This window comes from Opisthocomus hoazin, chromosome 8 (assembly GCF_030867145.1).
Source record: "Opisthocomus hoazin isolate bOpiHoa1 chromosome 8, bOpiHoa1.hap1, whole genome shotgun sequence".
In the NCBI taxonomy this organism is placed as follows: domain Eukaryota; kingdom Metazoa; phylum Chordata; class Aves; order Opisthocomiformes; family Opisthocomidae; genus Opisthocomus; species Opisthocomus hoazin.
This window is the reverse complement of record NC_134421.1, coordinates 71,477,469-71,496,452: the sequence shown is the minus strand read 5'-3', so window position 1 is coordinate 71,496,452 and position 18,984 is coordinate 71,477,469. Positions and strand designations below refer to the sequence as shown.

Sequence of the window (18,984 nt, the reverse complement as noted above, 5' to 3'; positions counted from 1 at the left end):
GGTAAGCCTTGCCAGGGTAAAAGCCACTTGCAAGTTTAGAGTGTGGGTGTCCCTTGGAAGCAAAAGGCTGGAGTCAACTCTCCTCTCCAGATCAGCTGGCATCACCTCTGGTGACAATGGCTGCTGTCAGGACACGCTGGGGACTGTCTAGCTTTGAAAGCATGAGTGTCGAGAAGATTAACCACCTGGTTTTCCAGAATCCTGCTCTCCATATGGCTGAAGGTACTCTGAGATCTGTATTTGGAGGGGCTGGCATCATCCATGCAAGCAGCACCTTAAAACATCTGTACAAGAGAAGAGAGAGGGCTGCTGGCTTCTGACTATTAGGTATGAGAAAGAGATACCTTACCCCTTGCTTTTTCAATTAGTGTTTCTAAAGGCCTTTAGGATCAGTAGATAGACAGGGCTATTGAAAAGCCATGTTTTATTAGAAATTGATCTCCTGTTAATAGGCTTTAGGCAAATTAGAACAGCTTATTCGACTGGAAAACAGATGCCAAAATGGAGGGAAATAGGAGGAGCATGGAGTGTCACCAGCCCCTTCCCTGTCTTTGCTGAGATCAATAGAGCTACATCATGTAACCCAAATCAATGGAAAAGCAGAAATAGATGATCATCATAACAGCCTAACATTAGATCATACACTGCTGTGTCTTTGCCCCCTCGCCATACCGGGAACAGCAGCCAGCAGTCCCAGCGTCCGCTGGGGAACATTAGGTTCATAAAACAGGGAGGAACTGATATTGGAAAAGCAATGAAGTATTAGAGGCCCCTGTGCAGTCATAAGGCTGTGGCTGGGCACTGCTCAGAGCAGCTTGGATTGATGTGCTGGGCTCCAGGGCTGCTTGGATCTCCTAGAAATGAGGTCTGCAGATCCTTAATCCAATAGTGAGAAATAATGATGGTGATTTCAGTGAGAAGCCCTGGGAGAAGGAGAGGCAGGGAGGACAAAAAAAAAGGATGCCTCGGGATACAGAGGGGACAGAGATTGTCCTGCCAGGTCTGACTTTCCCTGCCCAAAAATATTTTTCCTCCTCTCAGAGGCAGTGCCACAGCCGTGTTCGCTCCCTAGTACACAGGAGGAGGCAACAGGGCCAGATTCTCTGACCTGTGGTGCTTTGCCTTTGAAATGCACCCTTGCAGTCTTCTTGGTAGCCACTTACTCACATCCCTTGGGAACCGGGGCAATTTCATGGCCAAAATAAACCACCAGCGTGACTTGAGCAGGAGCTGCTGGAGCTCCGGCTGGAAGCTTTGGGGCTGGCGATGATGAATTACCTTTAACTTCATCAGCCCGGGGGCTGCTGATGCTGCAAAAAAGTGGAGTGGTGGGGAGCGATGGGTTGGCTGAGTGAGCCATGGTTCACCAGTTCCTCTTCTGCTAAGTTATTCATTTAATTATTTGTAATGTCTATCATCCAACTGGCATCTGCTCCTGCTGTCTGGCTGACCAGCCACCATGATCCTGCTCCTGACCACACTCTCAGGAGTCCTGGATGAGTTTCAAGTGCTTTATACGAAGGAGTTAATGGAGGCGGTCTCATTTTGGCTCTGGTGGGCCAGGAGTGCTGCTCTGGGCAGGAGGTGATGGTTTTAGAAGAGTAGGAAACAGCTGAACTCTATTGACACAGTGGAAACAATCCATTCTTTTGCTGTCAGTGACCAGTCCAAGCTGCTGGGACAATAAACTAGGGGTGAGGTAGTAGCAGGAGTCCTGGCTCAGGAGTGTGCTTTTGCAGTGAGTCTGAAAACAGTTTTGAAGATGATCGATTGTTTGTGCTTAATTTGCTGTGATTCATACATCAGCGCTGTCTTAAAGTGGATGAACTGGATTTTTCTTGGATAAAACAAAACTGGTTGATGTTAATGTTCTCCAAACACTGACTCAGTCTGTTGGATCAGGCTTTGGCGAATCTGAGGTAAAGCTCCTGAAGCACATCTAGTATGAATGCTGGATTTTAGTAGAAAGAGTGTCCCTTTACAGGTAACTCCTTTTACATTATGCTATTTGCTAATGTAGACATACAGTTTGGGAGAGGGTTTCCCAGCTCTGCTGCTGGCGTGCTTGGTCGTTTCACCTCCTTCTCACCTAGCCTCCCCACCTGCACAATGTTGCTTTCCAAAAGAGACTGTCCCCATCCACCTTAGCGGAGCAATAAGACGCTAAGAGAGGGACGTGGTCCTCTCAGACCACAGGACAGGATTGATAATCCAGTCCAGAAGGCAGGTGTTTCTGTTGCTCTGATGAGCTTAAAGATATTTGCTTTTTGCCATGATCATGGTTTATCTTCCAGCAATGGGATCAAATTCTTGCTAGCACCTATTCCTTCTTTGATCTCCAACCCCACTGCTTTTCTTTGACACTTTTGAGTCCATATTCATCATTTCAAGGAGTTTATTGTGCCCCTGTCTTCGACAACCATATGATCCCAACCCCTAAAACCCATCTCCCTCTTAGAAGTGTGATTGAGTCATCTGCCACCAGCTTGCCTGGGAGACTGTGCTCAAGCATCACCCTCCTGTGGACCCCACAGCAGCTGGGGAGACTCAGATAATGCTGCAAAGCACCAGCCGAGTGGTGGAAGGTATCTTTTAGCTTCTTTCATCTACCAGACCCATGGGCTCCTCGCCAGGATGCCCGCAGGGCTAGCCATGACCAGAGTGGGAGCTCAGGGAAGGCCGAAGCCGGTGTCTTTAAAGATTAATAGTGTTGTTTGCTCATTAAGGAGATCATTTTGAAGTCAGTGCTAGCCAGAACATTCGAGTGCAAGCATCTGTTTGCTACTGGGAAAGGATATTTATTGTCTGATACTTCAATGATGTAAATAAACAGCCAGACCTAGATAATGTTCAGACAAACAAACAAACAGCTGCCAGAATAGGTCCCCTGGTAGTTGACCTTCGGGAAGCATCATGCTGATGTTTTAATAGCAGACGGATTTGCAGAACGCAGCCCAGTGTGTACAGCCTTCCGGGAAGCAGGATTAATGTGCAGCCAGATCACGTCAGTCTCCGGGAGCTCTGCACATGGGTGTTGGGTTAAAGGAGGGGAGGGGAGCTTGGGGTACTGAGTAGAGCATCTTGTGGGCCCAGGGGTGTGTGCCCATCCAGGACAGACATGTAGGCAGTGGAAATGGGTATTGCTGTGGTGGAGGTGATGGGGGTGTTTGTGGAGGAGGGTGCACACCTCTGGTAATGGTGGTTGTGGTGGGCTGAGCATTTTGAGATTCATGCATGATCCTGGAGTCCCATAGTTCCATCGCTCCTCGGTCCCCTGCCTCTTGCCTTGCAGATGTGCTCACAGGCAGTTTCAAGGAGAAATCCCCACTGGACTGTCAGTCAGGCTCTAATCCCACAACCTCATAAGAACATCTTGAATATAAAAATCCCCAGACTTCAGTCAGAAGACAACTCTATCGCAGCACCCCAGCTCCATGTGGGGCTTGTGGCTGAAGCCAGCAAAGAAGAGCAGGAACAGAGCAAACTGCTGGTGCGTGCTTCAGATTCCCTGCAATCGACAACTTGGGGAGATTTCTGAGCAGAGATTGTATCTGTGTCCCTGACTTTAGTGGTGAACACTTGCAGGCTTTGATGAGAATCTTCTCATTTCCTTCACAGACTCTTCTTTTGATTTTTTCGCGAACTCAAATGCCCTGGTTCTCGTGGGTGCCTCGGAGCCAGGAATAAATCTCTAAGAGAAATTGCTGTTGTGTTGTTTGATGCTCAGGACTGCGAAGAACGTGCAGGAAAGGTGGAGACGCTCTACATTCCGTGCTTGGGGTTGAACATAAGAAAGCCAGAGTTTAAGCCAGGTAAAGGGATGGCTTGAATTACGGGCCAGACTTCTGGCTGCAAGCTACAATAATCACCTCTTTGCTGGCACAGGGCTTGCACCGTCTGTGCAGCATGGGTTAATGTCTGCCAGACTTTCTGGCCTTCTTCTGAATTTTCTTTTTCCTTAGCTACTAGCTTTAGCTAGAGAGAGAGGTTTCTGCACTTACAGCTCTTGGGCTGTGTATGCATGAGTGCGAGTGTGTGTGTTTGCACATGTACGGTGGAATGAGCCCTGCTCCACCCTCCCTCCCTCCCCTTCTCCAAAATAATGATTTTGCAGGCAATTAAGCTAGCAATAGCTGTTAAATCGCTTCCGAGTATCTCTGTTTTCCTGGTGTGAAACCTCTGCAATCTTTTACCTGCACCAAGCGCATAGGGGAGATCCCCGGGGGCTGTGCCTCCCGTCTGCACGGTTTGTTAGCTCCAGCCGGCGGTTTCTCCAGCCTGCCTCTTCCATCTCCGAGCTCTTTCTCCTCTAATGGGGCCTGGCAAAGGCTGAGGACAGTGACTGAGCCCCGAGGTGATAATTGGCTGCTTACATATCTAGCGGCCTACAGATCTGACCCTGACGATGCTGAAAAATCAAGGTCAAGGCAGCAAAGACATGAGGTTTGTTTAGCACAGCTATCAGCAGAGAGAGCGAGGATCTTCTGCAGCCCTCTGACCAGGATGAGCAGCCTCCAGGGACTGGGGAGGGAGGCAGAGCTGAAACAGCCGACAAAGCTCAGCGACGGCTCCCTGAGAGTGAGAACGTGGTGCAGGAAAATCTCGGTGAGAAATGGGAAATTCTTCTTCTGTGGGGGCATTTGAGCTGCCCTGTGCAGAGGCCCAACAGGGAGGCTCCTGCGTTTCCCAACCTGCAGCCCTTTCTGTCTCCTTCCTTTCTCCTGATTGTCCTAAGGGCAACGACCCATCCAAAGCCCGTTGGCCTCTTTGCCCTGGACTCCATGGGTGAATCACATTAGTGTCCACTTTCAAGAAGAGACTCTCTGAGGAGCTGAATTCACCCATTAGGGACCATGGACACAAGTGAGCCCCTTTCTCCCAGGCAGTCAGAGCCGGTAGGAGGCACAGATGCTTGGGGCTGGGCTTCAGGCCCTGACCTCTTCATGTGTCAATGCTACGGAGTGTGTTGCTGTCATCACAAGATCCATCAAGATGACGAACTAACTGCAAATCCTGCGGTGCCATTTGACCAGCCCAACAGCTGACGCCTGCACGTGCACCCACTTCTGCAGAGGCTGACAGATAACACGTAGGATCTGAGCATCTCTGAGCACCCTCCACAGGCTTTGCTGTCACAGGGAGCCCCTCTAACTCCTCTCTGCCTCATTTCCCCTATCTTTCCTGGGGGAATAATATTTCTTTGATGTCATACAGCAGGTGGGGAGATCAAGGAAGGTCAAAGATAAGAATCTGTGTACCATTGCTGCCCCTTGCTCATACAGGCTTTCCAGATCCTTTGTCATTCCCTCTCTTCCTTTCTTTTTTGCTTTCTTATGTAGAACATGATTCAGGCTCAGTTTCTTGGCTGAAAGGTCGATACAGAAGGAACAAGCTCATGGACCGTGCCAGGGAACAGTGGGAAAGGGTCTTGATACCATAAGTTCCCTACAGCTTGTTATTTCCTTGAATTGGGAAGGGTGCTTTTTGCTCTGCTATCAAACTGCACTAGTGTAAACCAGGGACTGGGAGCCTTTGGTCAGGAAGGTATGAAGATCATGGTGCGGAGCATGAAGCAGATCTACGACAACTTTGTTTCTTCTAGGGAATGCTACTGTGATGTTTGTGTTGCTGCAGGATAGAAGATTTCCCAAAAGTGAAAGGCAACACATGGAAAAAATAATAAGGGAGATAAGGAATGTGAATGTATATCTGAAACACATGGCCATGGGGTTTGCTGAAGTACAGAGCTTCACAAGATCCAGAAGGACCTGATACTCGTGTGGATAGCTATGCTTACAAATATCTTAAGGGCGGATGTCAGGAGGATGGGGCCAAGCTCTTTCCAGTGGTGCCCAGTGACAGGACAAGGGGCAATGGGCACAAATTGAAGCAGAGGAAGTTCCGGATGAACATGAGGAAGAACTTCTTCACTCTGAGGGTGACAGAGCCCTGGAACAGGCTGCCCAGGGAGGTTGTGGAGTCTCCTTCTCTGGAGATATTCAAGAACTGCCTGGATGCGGTCCTGTGAAGCCTGATGTAGGTGACCCTGCTTCGGCAGGGGGTTGGACTAGATGACCCACAGAGGTCCCTTCCAACCCCGAACATTCTGTGATTCTGTGATTATGCTGAATTGTGATTATAGTATTGACAGGGATTACAAACCTTCTCCAGCTGCTTCTGAGCCCAATTTCTAGAAACTGGTGTGAGACAGGTAAAGAAAACTTTGGTCCTTTGTGCACTTTCATCTGTATCGCTGGGTCACTGTCAGGGGTAGCCTGGGACTGTGCGTCTGGTTCCTTCTTATAATTCCAGTTATTGATGTTCCTAAGTGACACCCTATTATAAGATGTGGCTGGAATCATAAGGTGCCATATTTGTGCAGGACTAATTTCGATATCTGATATATGTAATCAACAAGAGAAATAGTCTGTGTTATTTTGTACACTCTGCAATAATATATTTCCCCATGGAATATCAGCAATGAGAACAATAATATTGTCTGACTAGCATTTGGGTGAGTCAGTCCTGCAAACTCTTGTGTGGTTTTTTTGTCTTTTGCTCATCATCATCACAAATTCTGCCCTTTGTGCCATCATTTTCAGCTCGGTACATTTGTCCAGGCGATGACAGTAACACAGTGATAATGCCAGAAAAAAGTGAACAGGCTCTGGATTGTTCCTCTGCATCACTCTTGTGTTGATGGGACCAGCAGAAGCAGTTAAACCGGCTTTATCCTTTAGACGAGGGGGCACGGGAAAAGTTTGCTTTGCAATGGCATTTGTTGTTGTCCAAAAGACCTGGATCACCAAGTATTTCTCTAATGATTATGCTACAGTGTCCATGGAAGGAGGAAAAATACTCATGTTGTCTCTTTGCTTTCATTTTTGCTCCGCAGATTCGTGTGGACGGCACGACCAAGAACACACTGGAGTATGAGATTGTGCAGGTGGTGGATACTGGCCCCGTATTACGGGATATGGCCTTCTCAGTGGATCATGAACACCTCTACATCATGTCTGAGAGGCAGGTAAGAAACTCTGTCAGTCCTTGGTGTTTCGAAAGCTTCAAATCATGCTATGGACATCAGAATTGCACATGAAGTTCTAATAGTGAACACAGTTGCTACAAAGATGTACTCCGCTGTTGATCTCATGAATTTTTGTGATAGAAACCATTGCATTTCTATACTGACGCAATTTTTGAGGGGCCAGGGGTGAAGAACTAAGGGGACAGAAACCAGCCCCAGCATAGCTTTATGCAGTACATGTCCTGCTGGCTACATGACAAGGCATTGCTACTGCATCTGCTGCATACCACATTGCTGTCCACCCCCTTTTGAACTGTGGCTACATCTGCCACACATACAGAGAAGTGTAACGCTGAATCATTTGGCTCCAACTGGAATATTTGGAGAAGCTGGTGCCTCTCTGAGACACAGTGATCAAGAGCGTAGGATGCTGCCTACCAGGGTGCAGGCCAAGTTTAGTGTGATGATCCTGTTGTGTGCTGTTAGCATTATTATTGAAAACACTACCAGTCAGATTCCAGGGAAGGACCAATCTGGGTGTTCAGCATGGAACTCTGGCTGATTTTGATAGAGTGCTTGGCCTTAGGAAGTTTGCTGCTTGGGGTAGGAGGAGGAAATAGTTTTGCATGAAGAAGTTCATTGTATATAATTAATCTTGTGGACATGCAGAGACATGAAACGTTGTAACTGGTTGATTCATGAGTGCTTGTGAGGAGCTATGGAAACCCAAACAAAAGGGAGCAATGAGGGATTTTGGTAGGATGACACCAGATGCCCTACAGTGCACCTTCAGTGGAGGCCACCAGTCCAGGTATGACACGTTCACCCATACATTAGTGTTCAATAATTCATTCAGCAAGTATAACCTACCTGACCTTGGATGAGACATCACAAATAAAACACCCACTTGATGTACTTCTTGCCTGCATGAATTGCCTAGAGGATGCCTACATGTTCCAGTAGCACTTTCAGAGCAGTGTGATTTCCTCCCAGTATCACCCAGTTCCCTAACACCAAAATCACCCCCAGATGTCATGTGTTATGCTCCAGCCCTCTGACAGCGCTGTGCTACAGTGATCAACAGTCAGCAGTCTCCAGCGTGGAGATGGGCCACAATGTCCCCTCTTCTCACCCACTTTCGTGTCAGTTTTACCACCCACCTATTCCTGCCTTAAAAGGAAGCAACAATGAATAATTGTTGCCTCTTCACTTGCCATGATTTTATAGAGCCTCCTCATACCCTCTTCAGGTGGCTGTTTTCCAGGCTGTGGCTAATAATGAAATTATTAGCCTTTACCTAAGCTAGCAGAAGTTTTCTCCTGGCCCATAACAGGGCTGAGGGTGTGGGTGGGTTGGGATGTATATGTGTTTTCTAAAGGGAGATGTTTATCAGGGTTGCTGTGGTCCAGGAGCTCAGATGTGTCAGGCTGGCTATTCCTCTCCCTCTGCAAAGTCATCAGGTTATAGTATCCAATCTATGGCTGTCATTTCTTCAGCTTGAATAATTTTATTTTAAATGTTTTGTGTCTCTGCGATGTCTCTGAATCTCTTCCGGAGCTATGGATATTTGTACCTAAAATTTGGAATGGGGAGGGGAGCAACTCTGTACATTTCTTTTATTAAAGAGGCTGTGAGATGATGATAGCTCAGGAGAAAGGACATGATGACAGAGCTGGGACTGCTTTCTCATCTGCTCCATGCTGGGCAAGGATGGAATGTCACCTCCAGTGCTGAAGTGAAAACACTCCCAGTCACCTGTTGGAATGGGGTGGGAAGCTGGAGGCAGGTGATGCTTGTGAGCACCTGCAAGACTTTGGTCAAGATGCTGTTCCTCTTTCTCATCCTTTTACTCTGTGGGTCCTTTTTCCTTTGAGCAGAATGGACCTCCACGCATGGTCAAAGCCCTTGAGCATGATGATACACCAATAATCAATCCACTGATTTCAGATTTGCCTAGAGTGTCCTTTTTGTGCAAGTCCATTTGGCAAAAGGTCACCTCAGATAGCACTGCTGGATCTGTGGAGCCTCTCAGACCTATAGAGAGAAGATGTTTGGCTCCCTTGGGCTGCTTAGTCTCAGAACAGCTAGGAGATGCCTTCATTCTCTCTAGAAGAGGTCAATGGGATAGCACTGTTCCTTCACTAATTTCCTTAAAACATGAAATCTGGAACAAGAGGAGCAATTTGGTTTTCCTCCAGAAACTTCCAAGTACATATTCTTGCTGGTATGCGGACTACCTGCACTTCCCTGACCATTACAACATGAGGAGACTCATTTTGTGGTTGGCTATACCAAAGTACAAGCTTAAGCCGGTTTTTTAGGGCCACAAGTTGTTGTTGGAGCCCTGTAGAGAACCCAGGAGCCCTGAGTCCCCTGCGATTTATTCGATCATCCCCTCCTACCCATCTTTGAAGCCCAAGACTGCCTGTATTAGAGAGGTTAGTGAAAAGGGCATGGACTGTTATTTAAAATCTGATCCAATTTCATGAAACACTCAAAACTACAGAAGCCTTTGCCCATCTCTGATTTTATCTGCTATGTAGCAAGCAATGAGAACGACAGCGCTGCCGTCACAGCAATACAGTCGCTATCTGTGTGCTCATGATATGACACACTTCAAGTGCTTGAATGAATTAACATTTGTAAGGCCTCGGTGGCTGAGAGTGGGTGCAGGGGTTTGCCCTTACTGGAGGCAGAACTATGAAATATGCAGCGGAGTGCAGGCTGGCCTTGGGGAGGATATATCTTATCCACTGTACAAGCCATGGTGTACGGTTCTTTTTATAGATGGATGAAGCTCTGACTTATCAGAGGTTTTCACTGCCCATAATAATCCCCCGGTATTGTGAAGTCTGTGGAGATGAGGGACAGGAGGGTGATGGCTTGACCTGACCTTCTCAAAGGCAGGCAGGCACCAGGACTGCTCCTACCCCTGGGGAATGAGGAGGTTTCTCCTCCCTCTCTGCTAGGCTCAACCCTAGCTGATAAGAGTCCTTCTTTTGGGTATGTAGCTGCTGCATTAAAAGCAGTTTTGGCAGGCTGGGCTCCTTCGCTCACCAGTCCTCAATGGGAATGAAGACCCCAATCATAAAGCAAATTTCTCCAGCTTGTCCCAGTCTTATTGTGGCTCTGGCAGTGCCAGCAAGTATTGCTCTTGCCATGCCCCAAACTATTCTGCAATGAGGTGTTAGGACTCAGCTCAGCAAGGCATCCTTTAACTTGAAGCACCTTCAAAGAGCTGTCATAATAAACCTGGCTACAAGAACAGGTATTTTCATGCTGTCAAAAAATATGTATCTTCCCTGGCCTTTTTAAGGTCAGCATCTGCATGGGAGCACTTTCCTTAGTGCACAGGGTGGTCCTTGGATTGCACATGGGGCTTTTCATCTGGAGCTGAACTCCCTGGGCTCCAAGGGGAACTGGGAACCCAGCTCAGCCCTCTGGTTTGTGGCTGAAACAGGTCCCTCCTTGCAGCTCCTGTGAGTGTTGAGAGGTGACAAGTGGCACTTGTTGGTACCACCAGACATGCCGTGCTCTCAGGAGCAGGATGCAGCAGCTTTGCACCATCAGAGGGACTCCATTATCATGGAATCATAGAATGGTTTGTGTTGGAAGGCACCTTTAGAGGTCATCTAGCCCAACACCGCTGCTATGGGCAGGGATGTCTTTATTATATGCAGATACATATTTACAGGGAGATTGATCAAATGAGAGGAGAAGATTTGTCACCAAAACCAGGTGCAGGCATATGCGTCTTTCGAGTGTGAACGTGTGTTTCAAGTCCCTGTCAACAGAGCAGGGAAGGCTTAGTGCATGCATGGGATCAGTCGTGATTTGTCAGGACGTCTGCCGTTGAGCCCCAGCCTTCACAAAGGCTCCAAGTGAGTTACAAGCTGGACGGTGTTTCCCACCGAACAGAGGGTCTTGTGTGGCGGAGGCAGGGAAGGGGCTGGTCTGGGGTGTTGTCTCCTCACTTCTCTGTCTGAATGACACTTGTCTCTGTATTGAGATGTTCCCTGGGGGTCATGGGGATATTGGTAAATTGGAGGCATGGGCTGTTTGTTTTTCCTTCTTCGTTTATGGTGCGCAGATGTTGGAGAGTCCTCTGCCTCACACACTGATCTAAGGGGATGAGGAGCAGATGGGAAATGATGCTGGAGGAGCAGGGGAAGGAGACCTGCAGAGTGTCTGCATCTCCTCTGCTACTCATCACACACGCACATGTCTTCTCAGTTCCCTTTTCCTGCTCTGACCCTCTTTCTGAAGCTCTTTCTCCTCCAAATGAGAAGCCTGAGCATATAAGCTCCCTGCAGCTCTCTTCAGGGGTCAAGATGCTTCTTTCACCCCTTCCTCACTATACCTGCCTTTCTGTCTGATCCCATCCCTCTTTGTGGCCCTGTCCTCTCATTTACAGGCATGCACTTCCTTCTCTGTCACTCCTCCAGTCCTGGGATCCCTATTCCTTTGCTCTCTCCTCTTCCAGCTGCCATCAAGCTGCTGGTGACTGCGTCTCCTTGCCTCCTTGATGCTTAATTATTGACATGCACGTGCAGCCCAGCTTTATATCTCAGGATGCATAAGATGCTCATTTTCCTGTTGTGGCTTTCGACTAGTATTTGGAAGGTCACCTCCATCAACCCCTAAATATCTCTGTTTCAGCATGTTGGAATCCTGGGTCTCTCCCAGTGCTAGGTGTGTTTTGCAAAGCTGATGCAGCACCTGGAAGAAATTCCAAGACACAAGAATCTCAGCTCTTCCTTTGATATAGAGGGATCAAAGGGAAGAGCTAGAGAAAATGAACTTAAAGGCTCAAAAAGCAGAAGGCAAACAGCAAGAGGCCCCAACTTTGTATTATTAAAATCCCAAGACTCTGAGCTGCCTCCTATTTTTGGTTTACTAATAGATAGGGAAGACCCTGTTCTGCAAACAGTTTATGAGTAACACCACGTTTGACTCAGAGAAGGAGATTTGCTGTCTCTCTCTGTGCAGGCAGGTTTGTTTTGTGCAGGTGAGTCAGCTTCACACTCCGGTGGAAAGTTGTGCTTCTTCCCTGCAAACTATGAGAAAGTCATCCATGATCTGAGAATAAATCACATCTGTGCAGTGCTATAGCTCCTTAAAACCATTACAGTATGTCAAAGGTGAAACTGGTAGGGTCATGCGTAGCAGAAGCAGATAGATATTTTGGGGGCTCTTTTAAACTTTGCCAATGAAATATCAAATAAATATGTACTTCAACTAGAGCATGGCAGCAACCACATTTGGTAAAAATTAAGTAACAGTATCACAAATCACATTGACAGGGTCTTTTTGGCCTTTCTGTGTCTGTTTCTCATTAAAATGGGGAAGGCTTATACCTGTTTGTCTCCTGAGCTTTATTCGTCTTCCCTTTGCCACAGAGTCGCTGTCTGCAACAGAATTATTGTGTGCAAATTAGCTGCAAAAGAAGAGGTAGTGACGGGGTTAGTTTACTTCTGATTTCATGACCAGTGATTAAAATCTTGTCTGCTGCTCATGTTATCATATCAATTAGTTAAAGTAATCATTAATAACTTTGCTTAATTATAGCTTAATTTCTTCAAATGTGGTCTTTGCGCAAGGTTTCAATTAGCATTAACTCCTAGGTTTGGAGTGGCTGTTTCCAGGGGATTGTCAGTTTGAGGCTGTCCCCAGAAACACTGGCTCAAGATCACAAGTTTTAAAAATAACTCAAGAATTTTTCCTTTTAATTTGCATTTGTTTGTTTGTGAGCCATCAGGTTGCATGCATACTATGTTTTTCATCATTGGAGTAGAACCAGAGAAGACGGAAATGATCTTTTTTGAAAGCGGAAAGCTGAGGTTGTCTAATCAGTGTGACTTTTGGACCTGTGGATTTAAAAGCAGCAGAGACACAGAAACTGTAAATTTTGGCACTGCTGTTGCAGATTTATATCTTTCAACTCTGTCTTGTAGATTCTTGGAGTATTGACTCTCATCTTGTAGAAAGGGCTACTGTGCATAGTGTGAAAGATGACCACTCTGTGCACATTCGGTCTTTTGAGATGGTCAGGTCTTCTACAGGACTCCACTGTTCAACTTCTGAGAGCCAGGAAGAAAAGAAAGAGTTGACAGTATAGTCTGTAGGAGTAAATGGCTGCTCGTAGACCAGACTGACATCCTAGGTAAGATCAGGGCAATCAGAACTTCTAGGTGGCCCAAGTAAAGAGTTGAAATGCACGCTCTCTTTGTGAAGATGTGTAAATCTTAGGCTTTCTCTAAATCCTCAGAAGCAGCCTCCTATCTGCCCATTTCATTGCCCAGCTAGGGCAGTCCTGCACAGAACAGGGAAGAACAGTTTGTAGAGTTCAGTCAATCTCCAGCAAGCAATGAGCGTAATCCCTGTTGGCAGCAAAGGCAACTTTTGTTCCTTTTGACTGTTCTTTCCTGCCCCTGAAATACTGCTCATCACCCTCAGCAATATCAGAGGCTGAACTTCGCTTTCCTTTGCATTTGCTTTTGCCTAATTAAGGGCCTGTTAAATAAGGTCAGATGCCTTCTGAGAAATGACTGCATGGATGGAAAATCCTGCATGGATGCTCAGCTAAGGATGGAAAAGACACTGTGTTAGTGCCTGTATTTCTCAGCCAAGAATGATAAAAGTGATTTGGCCCACCGGCAAAACTGCAACACATTGTGCTGCTGACTCTTTTGAAATAATTCGTTATCAGCGAAAGGCATATTGTTGCAAAAAGTCATCGTTTAGCTTGATTTTAACTCATTTACTACTAGCACATGGGTATCCTAGGAGTAAGCAATTGTGGGATAATTAAGGGAGTAGGGAGTCCCTTAACCTCCTGCTGGGTTGCTTGTGAGTTCCAGCGGGGAAGTAAATAACTCAGAAAGCTGGGCTGAGTATGTGAGGAACCAGTTCAAGGTCTTGGAGGTGTCCCAAATGAGCATTTTTGGCACAGGAAGAAATTCTGCCGAGGGCTGTCTTCATCCCATGAGATACATTGGCATCTGGAATTTCATCTCCCACTGTCCCTCAGTCTCGGTCTTTTCACACTTGAATTAAGCTCTTTTTATGCTTTGGAAATGCTTTTGTAAGCCAGCTTGATGCTGTATTCAAGTGCCCCACTTTGCCCTAAAACAAGTACTATGCTAAGTGCACTGGAAGGGAGAAAAGGTTTGAGGTTGAGAGACAGTCCAGGATTTGGGAGACCAAGACTCATACTCTGCCTTGCTCCCAAAGCCCTTGTACAGCTGTGGGCAAACCACTGTAACTCCATGTGTACTGAAGACACAGAAGATATTTCCAAGATCAGGACCTTTTTTGGAGCTCTCCACAATTCCTGCCACTGGCTGTTGATAACTCAGGTCTCCTCCTGACACCTGAGGCTGGTGTACATTCCCTGATGAGAACTGAAAAGCTTTCCTGGATCCCAAAGTTCAGAGGGACTTTTGCTATGTTACCATCAGGTATCTAGTCTGAGCTCTGTCTCATGAGTTGGAGAGGGAAATGGTTCTTAAGAGAATAATTGTTTTCCTCTTCGTAGCCACACTGTAGAAGACACTAAGTTATAGCTTTCTTGATCCCACCTAGAGGAACATTGACAAGCCCAAGCTGTGTGAACGGGACTAGCTGGGAGCAGTTTGACAGTCTTTCACTGGAGGGAAGGATTTAATACAAAATGCAGGTTGGTATCCCTTTGCTTCATGCTTGGCCTTGCTTATTCGTGCCAAAACCCTGTCTCTTCCAGACCTGCCCCACCCCAGAGAAATGACTTCTCTGCAAGAACATTGCATTAATCACTGGGATCCAGCTGGGGAGGAGTGTATCAGTGCAACTGCTAGAGTACTTTGAATACATCTATCTTCGCCATGGACAGAGTCTAAACCCTGCTTGCTGGCAAGACATGAATTAATGTAACTGCTCTCTGGGTTGGAGCACGGGTGGTGAAATTTTACAGCTGATGAGCAGAGGAGGCTGAGTGACAACGCCCTTGGTCACACCACATGCCTGTGACAGAGTAGTGCATTGGAGCTGAGTCTCCTCATCACCCCTGGGCCAGAGTCTGGGGTGCACTTATGTCCATACTGATACATTAACACAATTTAGTGCCTGATACAGTCTTTATCATTAAAGGACCTATATTCAGCCACAATGGTGGAATATTTGTGCCTGAAATCTACAGTTATGCCTTCTTCTATGTGTCCAGTGTTTGAGGGTAGAACTACAGCTTTCACACTGCCATCTGAGGTTCTGTATTTCGCTTGAAATTCAGCAATGCCTAATGTCAGCATTCATCTCTTAGCTTGCCAAAGAGTCATCCCCATGCCAGGATGCTTCCTCCACAGGCTGCTCAAAGAAGCAGTGCAGGAGCTGGAGGATGCAAGGAGACTTTCAAAGGTGCTGTGTTCCTGTAGAGAATGGTTTAATTCATTTTTGGGACTCCTTGCCTTAAGGTATCCGTGTGGTGAACACAATTGTAGGGGGTTGCCTGGAGTCACACACGAGGAATGAGATGGGTCATTCAGCCTAACCAGGTGTCCCTCCCTCTGTTCCCTGTGTTTTGAAGTGGGAACATTGGTCATTCTGATTCATGGGGCTCTTCTTTCACAAAGTAATAGCTACCCCCTGCCTTGCACAGAGGACAAAAAATGCATAAGACAGGAGGAAAGAGTGAACAATGCCCAGAAACGCAAAAATCATTTGTAGTGTCATTCCCCAGTCGAGAATCAGCAGGGACTATCGATCCTCAGGAGCGGGTGGCGGGTGAGAAGCAGCGCAGACGTGTCCCCTAGGGCAGAGTGCTGCCCGGCACATGGCATGTGAGTCATCTGGCACTATTGATTGCGGTGCTGTTCCTCTGCAATGTGGCCTCTCTTGAGTCCAACACCGACTGCTCAGTAGAGCTACCGTGCTGTTTGGGGAAAAGGAGGTGGATCCGTGGAGTTGAATGCATTGTTCCTCTTGTTTTAAATAAATAATCTGGTACGTTGTGGTTTCTGCTGGGAATAGGTCAGAGTAGTAAGGGTGGCTCAAGGAATTTAGCTGGAAATCTGAAAATCTCCGTCCTCCCCTCCCCCAGACCCTGACCCCTGTAACAGACCCAGAAGAAGGGAAGAAGAAAGAGGAAACCGAAGAAGCTGGTGATTACATGTGAAGCCTGGCAGATCTGTAATCCTGGACTCCATTAAACATCTGTCTCCTCCAATCTCACTGACAGCCAGGTCTCCTCCTCTCGGCAGCCTTGCACAGATCTTACATTTGCAGGTCACTTGAAAGCACTAGTTGTTAATCCTCCCCCTGTTTTGGCAGTTCATTCCAGCGCAGCCTGGGCACCAATGCTCCCAGGGAGGGAGGATTTGGGTAACACGGAGACCCTAGCACAGAGGTATAGGCACTTCCATAACTCTCGGATTTAAGCTTTTGAATCCAGCACATGCTTGAGTGCCTTCCCGGATCGGTGCCTGGTGGCTGTCAGAGACCGTTCTCTTAATTATTGCATTTTAAATATGCTTCAAAAGTTGTTTCCGTTGCAGGCTCATTTGTCTTATTACTTTCCTTGAAGCAAGTATTTGCTCTCTCGAGGCTTTTCGTTACACCATAAGTGCACAGAGTTATCACTTTCTAATGCTTTTTCTATTTTTCATGGGCTACCTCTGAACTCCTGAGCATGCTCCTGGTTAGTAGGGACTAATATGCATTTTGTTGCCAGACTCAGGGAGGACTTTTTTAAGTGCTCCAGAATTTGCTGTGTCTTCTGCACTCACAGCATGGAGTCTTTCTTGCTTTTAGGCCCCTGCTAAATATTTTTCTTCACTTTATATTGCTTGATATAGTCATTACCAGCATAGATACGTAGTAGGAACAGGAAAATGAAATCCATTCCAGAAACTGCTCTTGAAATGCAAACTGGCTTTTATGTTCTTTTTGCTTAAAAAAGAATTTTAAAGTCACACCGTGGTGTTAAATATTTTTCTATTTTTTTGCGGGGTTTGTTTGGTTTTCTTTCCAGTTTGTGTGGTTTTCCAGTTTGTGATTGGAGACAAGTGTACTCAGCTATCCTGAAAATTATTTTCTTGTTTTATTTTCTAACTGGATGAGGAAGTAATGGGAATCCTTGATGCCTAATTTAGTTTGGCTTGCTTTTTTTTTTACCTTTAGAAAGATATTTTGAACCAGCAAACCGAGCACTTGGTCAGTACTTTGTTGTATAGGGTATATCTGCATTTTTGTTTGTAGTGTAGGCTTGGCCACTTGAGTAGATGGACGGTGCAGCCCAGGAAGATAGCCAGTGTTCTAATGACCTTCCCTAGAATCCGGGCACACATCTGTGCTTGTGTCTACATGACAAACGTAGCAAGCCCAGGGTTTTTGGTTGGTTGGGAAGACTTGAGGGGGACAACAAAATCAATGCAGAAAGTTGTGTGGATAGATCAGTGGGTGTTTGCCTGCACATTCAGGTGATGTTGTGTATGGACAGGACAATTTCTCTTCCAAATGCCCCATGTGTCATTGTCTGGAGAAGTGTCAGATTAAGGTTGGGATTTTTTGAAATAGTGGTCCTTAAACTCTTAGTTCTGCTGTCTCTTCCCAGTCCCAGCACTTTTCGCATTATTCTCACTCCCTAGAAATCGTTCCTTTAATTCACCTGATGAATGATCTTCTCCTCTAGTCCTGAACTCCTACATGAATACCTGCTATTGTGTCCCTCCGCTGAGATTTTGGATCCATGGGTGCCTTTGTGATGCGCTTACAAACTTGTCCAGCCCTTTGGATTTCTTGACAATGAAAGACAATGTCTATACAAGATCCCTGCTCCCATGACGTCATTTGGGAAACTTTCTCTGGAAGGAACTTTCCAAGCACTTTTGCAGTTCATGTGCCAGTAGTTTCTGCCCCAAAGAGCAAAGGTAACCCACGTATTTCCTCCAAGCACCACACAAACAGGAATGTGTTTTGATGGAGTATCAATTCCAGGACGATTCACATAATTAATGTTGGAATCACAGAGCACTGGCACAAAGGAGACAGGCAGACTTCTGCACTGATCTAGCCTCCGTCAGGACAATGTATCCTTTTTTTTTCAGCAGCAGTGCTAATAAATGCAATAAACCAAGGAATAGACTCTGGCGCTGAGGCCAAATGCTGCAGTGTGGCCTGTGCCTGTAGATCTCAGCTCTCTTACCTTCCCAAAAGCAGGATGATCTATCCAGACTGTGTAGGGAATAAACCCAAGCCATTCCTGGACATTGTCTGAGAGACTACGGTTTGGACAGCCAAACCCATGCAAGAGACCATGAAGAATTTGGCAGTGTGGACTGTCAGGGCTCTGCAACACCTACATCTCCAGATGTAGGAGCATCCGTTGGAGTTTGTTTTTCTTCCGGTCATCCCAAATCATTTAACCCTGGGAAGGGAAGCCTATGTAGTGTTCTCTTTATTATGGAGAGTTTTCAGTTAGAGGGATACTCTTTTGGCTTCGTCATGATATAAACTCATCTGCCAGCCGTTGGATGGAGAAGAGATACATAAATCCCTGATTGCCATTTCTGCATTCCCTATGATTGTTTCTGAAAACAGTGTTGACATTTAGGCAAGTCTCTTCAGGCAGCTGCTACTGCAAACACAGAGCACTTTGAGCCTCCCCATGTGCTCGGTCTGGGCTGAAGTGTTTCATGCTCCACTACAGCCGTTTCCAAGTGAAATACTGGTAAGGGACAGGACGTCTTTCACCCACAGAAGGAAGTATCAAAATGAGCCAAAAGAGATTTGAAAACCCTTTCTTCTCCAAAACAGATGGAGAGATGTTTTTCTTTTCCTTCTGAAGGGAGCTGTGTGCTCTGTTTTCCAAAAACAGTCCTCCCGGGCTCTCCTTGGCTTGCAAACGTTTTACTATTGCTAGGCAAAGAGGGCTGAAAAAGGAGGTAGTAGAGTTCCCGGCAGACTTCTGAGCAACTTATGGGTGG

The 18,984-nt window shown here is 46.5% G+C and overlaps 1 protein-coding gene across 2 annotated transcripts in view; it reads left to right on the top strand.

The window, feature by feature from the left end:
- PLXNA4 (plexin A4) overlaps positions 1–18,984 on the top strand; it is a 472,600-nt gene that overhangs the window by 231,346 nt on the left and 222,270 nt on the right. For both annotated transcript variants that reach the window (XM_075429543.1, XM_075429544.1), the window contains exon 4: positions 6,896–7,027. In XM_075429543.1, coding sequence (XP_075285658.1) covers positions 6,896–7,027 — 132 coding nt within the window. The remainder of the gene's footprint in view (positions 1–6,895; positions 7,028–18,984) is intronic.